Source organism: Amblyomma americanum, chromosome 9 (assembly GCF_052857255.1).
Source record: "Amblyomma americanum isolate KBUSLIRL-KWMA chromosome 9, ASM5285725v1, whole genome shotgun sequence".
NCBI classification, from domain to species: Eukaryota; Metazoa; Arthropoda; class Arachnida; order Ixodida; family Ixodidae; genus Amblyomma; species Amblyomma americanum.
The window spans coordinates 127409535-127422932 of NC_135505.1; the positions used below are offsets into that span (position 1 = coordinate 127409535).

At 42.8% G+C, this 13398-nt stretch overlaps 1 protein-coding gene across 2 annotated transcripts in view; it reads right to left on the reverse strand.

Moving 5' to 3' along the window:
* The window catches only part of sip1 (septin interacting protein 1), a 29470-nt gene extending 16152 nt beyond the window's left edge, over positions 1-13318 (reverse strand). Inside the window, exons 1-6 of one of the 2 annotated variants that reach the window (XM_077637180.1) lie at positions 13048-13318; positions 11809-11926; positions 9873-10027; positions 7123-7226; positions 3440-3497; positions 630-839 (exon numbers count right to left, since the gene is read on the reverse strand). In XM_077637180.1, the coding sequence (XP_077493306.1) occupies positions 630-839; positions 3440-3497; positions 7123-7226; positions 9873-10027; positions 11809-11917 (636 nt within the window). In that variant the 5' untranslated portion in view covers positions 11918-11926; positions 13048-13318. The remainder of the gene's footprint in view (positions 1-629; positions 840-3439; positions 3498-7122; positions 7227-9872; positions 10028-11808; positions 11927-13047) is intronic. The other variant, XM_077637181.1, reaches the window with a different exon arrangement.
* Between the last annotated feature and the right edge of the window lie 80 nt (positions 13319-13398).

Here is a 13398-nt window from a genome sequence, read left to right on the forward strand (position 1 = left end):
ATGTCAATGACTTAACTGGCTGTTAGAAACATTTAATGACAGCTGTGACTGAATAAGCTCTGTGAACTCATTCAAAGGTCACTAGTAAAAACAATCACTGTGCAATAACAATCCGTACAAACCTTAAAAAAAAAAAATTCTAGCATTTGATATTACACTCAGGTTAGCTTCAGCAAAAACGGCTGTATCCGCACCAAAAACTGTTGGAGGTACTCACCCAGGAAGTCACTGTGACTGTTTGGAATGAAAGAACACCTCATCACAGCAGAAATTTCACTAAAGCAGCCGAGTCCAGCATAACAGCGTAGCAGACTGGCCCTTCAACACCGAAAGAGGACTGGGCAGACCTTTCTATGCTTTATCAATGGCATGTACGGAGCAAAAATATGAAACAAACAAAAAAAGAAAACTGTAAACTGCTTTCAAAAGAGGTATGAATACCAAACCGGCTTCAGTCTAGATCAGCTACAATAGTGCATCGTGGACCACATTTTTCACAGCAGATATTTAACATGGCATATGCTTTTGCAGTCACAAATATTTGAGCCCACATTAATTTACAGATGCCAATCAGCCACAAACTTTGCATAGCCTCAAATCACAGAGCCCGCACAGAACTTCCACTTCACCTTGCGCTTTCGCCATTGGTTCAACTCAGTTTGGGCTGGTTTGCGGCCCATGGAATCCTCCACGGTTCCTTCGGTCACCAACAGCTTAGGCCCCGCGGTCTCTGGACCGTAGAGACCGATGGCTCCCTTGCCCTTGCGAACCTTCGCTTCTATGGGGGCCGAGATGCCCTGAAGGTCCCGGCCAAGACCTCTACCCGGTTGGTAGCCCATCTGGAAAAAAACCGGGAAAAAAGATATGCTGTCATGCCAACGTTCCCCGATGTCACAAAAAGGACCGTTACAATGCAAACCTGGAGCTCCAGCATGAAGTATATGATGAATGTGATCAAACATCAAGAGTGATGAAAGATGAGGCAGTCTTACGCAGGTCTACGAGATTAGAAAATAGCCCTGGGCAAAAATCACGGCTTCTCTAAGGAAGAACTCTAAAATTAAGTTCCTGCATCAAAATGGTGCAGGCAAAAATCAGTATGTGAATGTCCTTGCTAAGAGCCGGAGGGATGACCATGGCAAATAACAAGAAGGTTTGCGATTACAGTATTTTATCAAGTATGATAACGAAACTACATTATACTAACAAAAAAGAAAATCGGTGTTCAGAAGAGCATTACTATCATGCACCTAATTGAGAAACCATGGTAAGAAAATGCAAACACGCATGAATTAACTTTAAATCCTCTTTTCTTTTTTGTTAATGCCATGACATGCTATCAAAGTCATTCAGCTTCTTACACTTTATTCATGATGTCTTCACACATCTGTAACGTCAGTATGCCTAAGCTGTAATATATTTTTATAATGACCTTTTACAAACAACTTCTCCATCCTATTTACTCTTCATTTGTATGGTCTACATGGCCATTTTTCTTTTTTGCTACTGCACAAAATGAATGTTACACCTACAACCCCCCATGGTAACACCCCATAGGTTTGGTAGGTATTACAGTACACTAGCAAATAATGTACACTTTGATGCAGGTGAAAATTTGTTTATGGACACATATACACCCCCTATGGTGCAAGAAGGGCTGCACTTGGGTGGATGTTAATGAGCAATTCCCCACTTTTTACACCCTGTATAATGCCTAAATGCTTTGTCTAACCATGTTCAGAATGCATATTGTTTGTTATTTGCTTCTAACAGAAAAAGCCCGGAAAAGTCTCCACCCTACATGGCGTAAGGCCTGCACTTGGGTGGAGGCTAATGAGCAATTCCACCTTTTTTACACCCTGTACAATGCCTAAATGCTTTTTCTAACCATGCTCAAAAGCATACTGTTTGTAATTTGCTTTTAATAGAAAAAGCCCAGAATAGCCACTGCCTTTAATTCCTATTTTCAACAGTAATCCACTAACTGCTACATGATGAACAGGCCGTATTGTGCAGATATGTTAATTAATGCTAAGCTAATTAAGTCTCAAACGAGTTCTGGGAGACAAGCAAGAAGACATTGCATAAAGTTACATAACTAACAGCTTCAAACGCTGTCAGCCAGTGCTGCATAGAGAAGTAGACTAGAAGGAACATACAAAAACAATCATCTATAGTTCAGCTGTGTGGTAAGATGTTTAAAGGCAAAAAGTGCAAAGATTAAAGGCAGTTTTAAAAGTACTGGTAAAGAACTGCAAAATATGTTGATGTTTTTAGAATTAACAAGGTATTCAAATGCCAAGTTTTTATCAATTAAAGCTTGTTGGAAATAACTGTGATCAAATGATGCGATGCTGGGGATTTTGAAACAAGGAAAAAAAAATGACAAGGTAATTAGTATTTGCACTTCTACTTCCCACTCTATTAGTACTACAAGCTGCACCTGCCTTGTCTCGTGTGTTTCTTAGCATCTGTAACAGTCTTAATATTTGTTACCTTTTAACTACTTCAATAAAATATGGCTAAAAATTCACTGATGGTGTTAGACAGCATAGTGCACAAAGCTTTAAACTGAGCCCATATTTTAACTTGCGTCCCTTTAAAAAAAATGTCCCTTTCGGACAATCTGGTGTCACCGAAAAGGACGTTTTCGAAACACGTGAAAGTTAGAATGTGGACAGTTAAGTTTTACAAGTGCAACATTTAGTCCTTAAGTGTTGCATTTACAACATGCAGGTCACGCATTGCTTTGGGTACCTCTCCTTCTCTCCTCTTCCAGTGCAAATGAAGATTATTACTATTACTAAGTTTCAGTACTAATCACAGTTCAGCAAATAAAAAATATGCATTTTATACAGAACAGCATAAAAGTGCCTACATGCTTTTCATGTGTGTACAACACTTTCGTGAATGCTAAAGGCATTAACAGCTTTTTCTAAACGTAAATGGTTCCATGCAAAAAAACTGATTTACAATCCTTTTACACCATCTAAAGTCAATAACTGCTCACTGCACTAATTTTGGGGTTGGGCTAATCACTTAGCACAAAGATATAAAAAGGGTCTGCTCAATGATCCGTTTCACACACGCAAAAAAAATCAGCCAATCAATTTAAAAATCCTCTCAATCATTTCAGAGCCAATCCTATGAGCAATTTCATACATCTGAAAGACCTCATTCACATCGATGCTGTGTTGGTGCTTGTCACTTAGAAAAAAAAAGGGGATTAAAATAAAACGGCTTTGGGATGTGGTTACCCCGTAACAACTAACTAAGCCGTCAAGGATTCCTTCAGCATCCTTCCAGCTAACTGCACAGCCAACAATCTTTCACCACACGAGCCCTGCGGCTAGGCTTGCCACTCAGTGGGCAAGAATGGGATAAGCATATGGCTTCGCTCGACGAGCATTCCGCAAAAATCAATTGATCAATCTCACACCTGAAGGAGTAACTTAGCTCCAATACCCTTCGTGTGTCGCTCCCAGTTGCCGAAGCCACTGAAAAAAAAAAGAGAAAGAGAGAAAAAAAAACGAAAGTCAGGACACTGCATGAGACACAGACCGCATGTGCAAAAGACGGCTTTGAAATGAAGAAACAGCCTGTTACCGATAGTTGGAGTAGTGTCATCCTGAATCGGATTCCTCTATTAGCAAATCTACTGACACTTGGTAGCTTGGGCATTAGTAAATGAATGAAAAATAATATCGCCCGGCCCAAATCTACTGACACTAGAGGCACTAGTTCGCTTCAAGGTTGGTTACAAGCATCCACGTGAAGCCATATTTGCATGGCTCTGCCTATCTTAATTTGCTCTGAGGTGATCACCAACAAAGAAATGGTACAGTGAAACCTCGTTAAGATGTACTATAAGGAACAAAAGTGGTATACTCCATGCAGCCGGAGCCGTAGCAACGGAAAACTGCATCGTAACACCATCTAGAGGCGGCATCTGGGATCGAGACAGCCAATGAGAGCCCTTTATTATCTGCAGAGATGTCGCTTGACTCGTTTCAATGTTTTGCGCTTTAGATGGTGTTACGATGCAGTTTTCCGTTGCTCTGGCTCCCGCTGCGTGGAGTATACCACTTTTGTTCCTGCAGGACCACAGGAAAATTACATGGAAAATGGCATATGCCCTAACTGAAACAGCTTAAATATATCATCCACTGACTTGGTAAAAGATGATACTCAAGTTATTCCATGAAGAAAAGCACACGAGGAAGCTTTCATTCATGCATGTAGGACAGAAATCTGCTATTTATGTCAGCCGTCAATGGAGCCTCGCAGCTGCTAGTACTTCATCGAAGGCACTGGAACCAGGTCTCAACTACTCAATTAGTCCTCATAACTAGGCAACCAGACAAAGCAAGTCTAGCACGTATGTAGTTTCTGCAGTGGTAGGGCATGGGCTTTCTTCAGCTTCCTCGTTGTCGTCGCTTAATCGGAAGACGTTTCGGCAATGAAAGAATTAACATACCACTATCGGATGATGCTGAGAAGTCTCAAGTACACTGTCTAGCATTCTAAGCATGCAAAAGGTGAGTTTCCACAACGACTTTCAGCTGCAAAACATCTGCAAGGAGTCCTTCACAGGCATCTGCAGCGGTGGTGGTAGTTGGCACTTGGAGCTTCGACCAAATGAGAGACATGTGGGGTGTGATGCCGCCTGGGATACACTAGACGTGGGAAATGATCCAAGACAACACCACTAACGCAACAACACAACAAGATGGGTTCAAATCACAGCTGTGCAGTGACACTGGTCAGCATGCAATGTGGGAATGGTGACTAAGGCACACGGAGAAAAATGAAAGTTTGCCGCAGCCAGCCAAACTGCGGAGCCACTGCGCTACGAAGAACCTGAGTCATGTGACAACAATAAGTGATCACTATATAAATGGGCACGCTCGAGCAGCTTGAACCTTGACCGTTTGGGTACTGGTGGTGGTAGAGGTATGCTGGCGCCTTCAGCGAGGAGAGTCGCCAGAAGTGTCAACATCTACAAGCATGCCCGTCGTGTGTTGTGTTGCATCAGCATCAACATATCGCGATGACCTATGTGGTGGTTTGCGGTGGTGCACCATGTGCACCATAGAGACCCCTTCAGCCTCGTACACAATGATAGGTACACACTAACCGTGATGTGCACGATATGCTGGTATATCGTAAGCTACCAACAAATGCATGAGGTTTAGTGGAAGCCAAGTCAGGGATTTCATGCGACTGTGTCCTACGCGGAACTACCGCGTAAGCGAGTATGCCTAACGAGGTTTTACTGTAATAGAAAATGCAACTACACACGATAACTAAATGTCAGAACAAGCATAAAGACAAGCACTGAAGTTTTCAGCCGAGGAGCTCAAAGTAGCCTGCAAGGTAAATTAAGTAAATTAAGAAACACAAAAAATGTCGTCCACAGAAACACCAGCCTACCTACTGGTATACCGGACTTAGGTACTGATAAACAAGACAAACTACTAGCACACAAAATTTTTCTTTTAGAGTCTAAACATCCTTCACATCTATAACTGTCTTCATTTATAATCAAGGATAACAAAAGGGAATATTTGGCACTTTCTTAGAGTAGCCCTTGGAGGTGCTCCCTTTGATGCCTGGTTATTACTGGTTAAACTAGGCATGAAACGTGCAATGCTAAAAACATTTTCTCGTCATGAGCCTCTACCGAAAGGGCTCAAAAGTTGCATGGTCACCTACTGACTTGCATCAATAAAAGCTCAGAGGAAATTTATTGCTAGGGCCGCACGGAATTCAGGAAACCTGCAAACTAGAAAAATTTCTTCAAGAAAGTTTCCTTTCCAAGAAAAACCTGTGCTTATTACGATGATCATTTGCAAGCGTAATCAGTGACGACAAAACACTGCTCCCTTAATCACAGCTTTGTTTAATGGCCTGGCAACACTGACTAAATTTTCTTTTCTTTTTTACTGCTTCTGGCCTGACCCAGACTTGCTAAAACAGGCAGTAGTTTAAGACAAATGATGCTTGCTGAACATGCACCTTGAAAGTCTCAAGAAACTACTATGCATAAGCCTTGTGCCCTATATTTTTTTTCCACACTGCTTTTGCAGACAGCAACACCACTAGGCAAGCTCTCAGAAACCCAATGCTCGTCTTGCGCAACATTTTCTTCTCTTTGACTTTCACCAGGATTTCATCTCATACTGGTGATAACACAACATGCATTGTACTCCAGTGCAACCACGAACAACCAGCTTATGGCCATTCAGGAGTCAGACTTGTTCTCACTCTGGCAATATTGCGACTAATTGCCCTCGCACTTGTTTCATGACAGGAAAGCAATACAACAGACGCGACAAGCAAGGGCCCAGCCTAAACCTGTATGTAGCTGTTTGTCAATTTACTACCTGTCACATGTAACGCTGAACAACAGAGTGCCACAGAGATGAGAAATTGTGCTTGCAATACACATGAGCCAATCTGTGATCGGTCTACGATATCTGCAAAGACCCGAGGTCCATCCAAAGCCTATTCATGAGCTCAGTGGCCCACTCACTGCTCTTTTTCTAGCATTCTGGATTTAAATTTCTCGCACATAATTTTCTTTCCATCCCAGCAGCATGTTTCAACAGAACAACTGATTGAAGCTATCACCATGGCTCGTTAATTTTTTTTTGAGTGCCCATAGGCCAAATTTTTAAAACAAATAAAGAAAGGCCAGAAACAACAGGTTCAATGCTAATTGGCCTAAATCCTGAAGTCCTGCAAGCTGCTGTGCCACCTATAACAGTCCAATGAGCAGGTAACAGCTGTTTGGAAGTTACGACATGCAGTTACTATACCGGTGCAATTAGAGGACTCCAGCTAACATGACCAAAGCTACTCTAAAGCTTGCAAAAAAAAAAGAAAATAAAGACATGATACTATGCTACATAGCAAGACAATCATTTTAGTGATTGGCGATCAATACACTTGTGTGGCGCAACACTTTCTACAGATCTCTGCGTACGAAATCTCTCTGCCTACTAATTAGGGCATCTGGCTGCAAAAGCTCGCTCAAGTGACTAACTGGTGCACATGGATCTTATGAACCTTACAGATTTACAGATCTTATAAATCTTATGACAAGATGAGAGCCCTTACCCTTCGGAACCTAGCAGGCCATGAGCAACACCACGTCCGCCTGCAAAGCCCATCTTTTTGGACTTCGCCGGAACACGAACTTCTTCCTCGCTGCTTGATGACCGCTGAAATGAAGTAGAGTAGAGTACGTAGGTAAGTAAACAGTGACGTAAAAAGACAGTACCACCACAGCACCATGAGCCACATTCTGAAAAAAAAGAAGAAATAAAGCACAAAAAAAGACCTATGAAAACCACTGAAGCACTAGTGTGCAGGCAAAAAGACACTGATATGACTTGTATCATCATTATTCCCATAAGCTTTTAAGTGGGTCAGTAGAGCCACCTCACGTGCCAGCGTGTAGAAGACGATGGAGAGAGAACGCTTCCAGGAAAGTCCATGGCTGCCTTGCAGAGCTGACCCGTCCGTCAGCTGGTCGCCGTTTTCTCCAACATGCATCATGGGGCTACATCAATAAATGTGGATCACTCTCCCACAACTGGCGACCGCGGACTTCCGGACATTCGTCGCAGGCAACCACACCGACTTCACCTCCACAGTCATTCCTTCGCTAACTCCCGGCCTGGCAGCACCAGAAGCTAGTTCCACCGTGCAGCAGTCTCCACAGCAATGCGAACGGCCCGACACAAGTGTTCTATCATCTGCATCCTGCAGCACGCAATGTCATGGCCCACACCCACAGACTCTGTCGCCACATCGTTTGAGTGCAGTGCCAGCTCACAGCCTACACCTTTCACGACCACAACTTACAAAGGGCATCTATCATTCGCAGCCAAACGCATGTCGTGCACATTTGTTCACCTCAAGGACTTCCACTGCTGTGCCACTCCCAGCCTTTCAGCGACAGCGGCGCCGATACCACCAGCGCAGAGTGAATGCCACCTTGAAACCAGACCTGCACCGTCTCACCCGCCTTTGTCCGCCACACTTTGCATGCTGAGTTTCCAGACAGAATACAGCCCACTACAGCGACTGCCACCTCTGCTGTATCTTCCATCTTCCGACTGCAAGCCTGCCCCCACAACGAGTTTTGCTTTACCGCTCCCCAGCATAGTGGTACCCACAGGCCGACCTCTGCGTTTTGCTCAAGTGCGACCTCTTCAACTTCGATTTTGATTTCTCCTGATTAGTCGTCGGACTACGACCTGAACGCGGACTTACTTTACATAGTGCGTGTAAATAGTTAGTACATAGTTCCCCCATCACTCTCATTCCCCCCCCCCCCGCCCAATTTGTTTAATCTCTACAGCTTTACTTTTTTATCGACCAAAGGTCTAGGAGCGGGGCCCTGTAGCACCACCTCACATGCCAGCGTGTAGAAGACGATGAAGAGAGAGCGTTTCCAGGAACGTCCAAGGCTGCCTCGCAGAGCTGACCCGTCCGTCAGCTGTCCGCCGTTTTCTCCAGCATGCATCATGGGGCTACATCAATAAATGCGGATCACTCTTCCACAGGTCATGTATAATATGACCAAGTATTTAATGACATTTAGCCCATTACTGTCTCCCTCAGCCCCATTTTACTATCACCCAAATATCTTGCCTTTCTGCCAACTGTTTCCTTTCAAGCTATTGCTCATCATATACCTATTAATAAATCACGATATTCCAGATGAAACATTCTCCATTGGTGACCTCAATAACAGAAATAACTTTAGATTTTCTGAGCACAAACATTTTCTTCTTTCCAAGGTTAGAACTAACTATGCCAAATTTTCCACTAAATTTGCTGGTATATCCCTGTGGAATACTTTGTCCTTTGAGATTAAATCATCATGTGCTTTACAATCGTTTCAGACTTGCATTAAACAGCATTTCATAACGATATTTACTGATGCCTAATGAACTATCAGAGAGGTTTTTATTCACTGTATTTGGCTATTTGCTTGCTATCGCTAGTTCGAAAATTTCATCAATGTACTAGTGTAATCACTGTTCACTGCATTTTGTATCACCTTGTAATGTGCTTATAGTTAGGAGGCCCCCTGACAGTTCTCACTTCGGAGCCTCCTAGTGTAATATGTATTGTTTAACCAATGCTGTTGTATATTTTATGATGAATAAACTTGAAACAAAATCAAATGCAAATATTTCAACTACAGTTCTCTACTGACATCACAATGACAGATACAATAAGAGACACGTCTCCAAGATGGAGTGCCAAAGACCAGAAAATTAGAATCAAATCATGGATGACAATTACAATTATTGCCTTCGTTAAATAACTCTTCAGCAAACATTTATGATGCAGTCAGTAACTGCTTGCTTCAACTGAGCAGCTTTGAGTTCTTTGCCACGCAGCTAGCCTGCATAACCAAATACACAGCGCTTGAATGAACTTCCTTTTAAATCTGGAAGGGAGGACATTTGCCGTGATGTCAAACTCTTCATTCAAAAGGTATAAAGTGACAACCTGCCGAATCAACAGTTTGCATGTCGTATCTGTATGCTGTCAAGGAAAGTGTTCACGGCCAAAAATTTGCCAGAACAGCCCAAGCAGCCCATTCGCGAAAGTTAGCAACGGTGCCCCCCAAAATTCATTTCGACAAAGCTCCAGTTATATAGAACTTTTGAACCCATACAGGAAAGCATGAAAGCATGTGTATAAATTCCGAATAACACGTCCCCCCCCCCCCCCCCTTCCCAAATAAAATAAAACAAAGAAAGGAGAAAATTATGTCACCAGGAAGAATTAATAGGAGTGAATCTTGCCTGCAGCAACTGGTGGGATTAGGAAACGGATGCCCTCACCTCCTCTTCGCTGCCTTCCTTCTGTTCTTCCTGCTTTCCAACTTGGCGCACACCGCCACTGACAAAACTGATGGGGGCCGAGAAGTCCTTGTGTTTCTTTGAGGATTGAAAGCTTGGCCGTTCGTCGCCATCGTCTTCGTCATCAGCCCAGACACCTGCAGCAGCAGCAGCCCGGGGGGTCAATCAGCAATTTCATACAACTAATAGGATAAGGTCTGATCCTGCCCAGGTGGTTTCGTAAAATGGAGCCGCTGCCTCGTTTCAACAACGAGCGACTCAGTACTTCTACAATGATCAATGCTAAAAAAAAAAAAAAGCACTGTGTGACAAATACACTAGACTACTTGACAGTTCAAAATCTGAAACAAGGAAAGAAAAAAGGAGACAGAATTTCGACAAAAAGCAACTAGTACACTTGAAACAATGCATTTTCTGCACCGTGACAGTGACAGTTGCCCTCTGTGGATTATGATACATGGCACTGTGCGCTACTGCAAGATATTATCGACTCTCCCATCCGTCTAACTCAAGCAAAAGCAGCCATAGGACCCAAGTGCTGCACCTGTTCATTCGCTGGTGTGACAGCCTAACAGTGTGAACTATACTGCTAGCACTGACCAATGTTAACAGTTGTGTGCTCTACTGACCGAGCTAGCCAAGCAATTAAAGGAAAGGAGTACAGGCATCAAATTTAAGCCTGCACGTTTTCTACTTTCAAATGATGCATAAGATGTTGGTATACATTGATGCGGTATTCCCCTAAGACCGCTAAATAATTTATGACAGAATTTCATCTTGATGCTGTTTCGGTTTCATCAACCGAACTATGGCAGCGACATCTAAGAAATGTTTAGGTCACGTGTGATATAAAAAAAACTGCAATATAATGGCTGATACACAGTTTTAATTTACTGCAACTCTTAAAGGACTATAGACACCTAATTTTATTGCGAGTTTTCTTCTTTCAAATGATGTGTTACAAATTAGGATCGATAGATTACCGCATGGTATTCGCCTACGACCGCTAAAGAAATTATAATCGCACTTCTTCTCTTGTGCTGTTTGGGTCTCATCAACCGAACGATGGCTGTGACGAGTAGTTGATGTTTAGGTCACATGATGCACTAAATAATTGTAATATAACTACTGAAACGTCGTTTTTATTCACTACAACGCTTAAGCCAGCCTCTTTCATGATCTGGAATGACAAAAAATGATAGATGATCAACCATACAGCTGATTTTTCATTCCTCACGTGACCTAAACATCAACTACACGTCACAGCCATCGTTCGGCAGTTGAAACCGAAACAGCGTCAAGAAGAAATTCAATTATAAATTATTTGGCGGCCATAGACGAATACCACAGAGTGCTCCATGAACACCAATGTCCAACGCATCGTTTGAAAGAAGAAAACACGCAAGCAAAAATTTGGTGCCAGTAGTCCTTTAAGCCAGCCTGCTTCAAGAGTTGTAATTACAACACACCATGTATCAGTGGTTATATTGCAGTTTCATTCATGTCTCACATGACCTAAACACTTCTTAGATATCACAGCCATCGTTCAGTTGATGAAACCGAAACAGCATCAAGAAGAAATTCAATTATAAATTATTTAGTGGCCGTAAGGGAATACCACGAGGTAATCCATTTGGTTGTAGGGGAATACCACGTGGTGATCCAGTATTGTAATGTATAATGCATCATTTGGTGTATTATCACGGTATAGTTTAACTTTCTGAAGCTGCATGTGGGCTATGAAAAAGAGACCACAAAGGAGGGCTTTGGATTAATTTCAACCACCTGGGGCCCTTTAATGTTGAAAATTATACATAAACAAACAATTTTCCTGTGAAATTACGATAAGGTACTCAGAAATTTGTGCAACACGCAAATATGTCGGTGACAGCGGACGCAGGAAGTTGATGGGACGCACCGTATATTTGCTGATTTTTCGTGGGCCGCCGTCGAACTCTGTTGATGTTGAATTCGTTGGCGATGTCCCAGTCAGTGATCTCGAAGTTCTCAATTTCCACGTCACCCATGCTGGAAGTCTGAAAAAAAAAAAAAAAATCACACAATTCCTACCAGACCAGACATTTGTTTGTCTGCAACTTGAACTCGCATTGCCCATCTGGTCACCTCACCAAGTATATCTAACACCAAGTATATCGAATCCATACAGAACCGTGCTACACGCTTCATTGCTCGCGATTATATTCGTCATTCCAGCGTCACTAACATCAAGTTATCCCTATCACTTAACTGTTTAGAATCACGTCGTAGAGTTGCACTCCTTTGCTTATTTCATAAAATGGTTTTCAGTCTTCACAGTCACACTCTGCCTTTGTCACGGTCATGTCATACATACATCACACCGCCTCCAAAATCAAAACAGCTTTACGCGTATTTTTGGTCCTACTAAAGCGTTTAACTTGTCTGCCTTAGCACGTGCCATAAGCCTTTGGAATAGCCTTCCTGACGAAGTTATATACACCAGAAATCCTGCCACATTTCTAGATATGATAAGCACCATAATCAACTAATATCTTGGTTTTATGTGGTTTTACCAGAAAACAATTTTACTGCTGCTACATATGAATGAAAGTGCGCCCTTGCTAACTTAAGTGAAAAATCATGTTCCACTTCCATCTTGCCGCATTTTTGAAACTTGTACGACGCCTTTTCAAATTTACTTGTATTCTGCTGAATCTCTCTTGCTAACTATTTATAACACTTCTCTTCAATCGTTGTTTAGCTCTAATGATTTCTGAATTCATGTGTATACTGCCCCACTCCCGTAATGCTCTTATGTAAAATGAGCCTGTGAGTAACTTGAATAAATAAATAAATATCAGCCGAAATGTAAATTTCCGAGACATCAGTCCTGGCGTTCATGAGGCCGGCAACGCAATTGATAGCGGATGACTTGTTTACGCGTGTGCGTTGCATAAGGCCGTTAGAGACGTTAGGTTATCACTGGAAAAAAAAATACAATTGCCGCAAGCAGCGATCTGAGAATGGAATTGAAAAGCCTACTACGATATTCACGAGCAAGCAAGGTCTGAACATACCCTACATGTGGACAAATCGCTCACTGCACCAGACATCTACTGGCCCGCATAAACGTCTAGACGAAACTATAAACCAGTAAAAACAGCTGTGGCAGACCTACCCGGGAGATCAGGTTGATGTCCAAACCATCAATGGGTGAAGTGGGTTATGAACGAGTGACAAGCCGAAGACCCTCAGAAACCAACCACCGACCACAGAGATCGCTCACACGATGCACACCTGAGCAGCACAGTGGTGACGCTCTAGCTTCCTACGTTACTTCCTGCGGGGTAATATTTACGTGAGGCCGCATTTCCCAGACAACTACTTGAATCAGCGACGACACAACCACGCACAACAAGCGAAGGCGAGCTCGCTTCACTAACGGCTGCGGCTGGCTACAAGCCGTTCTTGAACTGCTCCGAGAACAGCCGTTGCGTAGTGAGCATGTAAGAATTTATTTTTTACATGC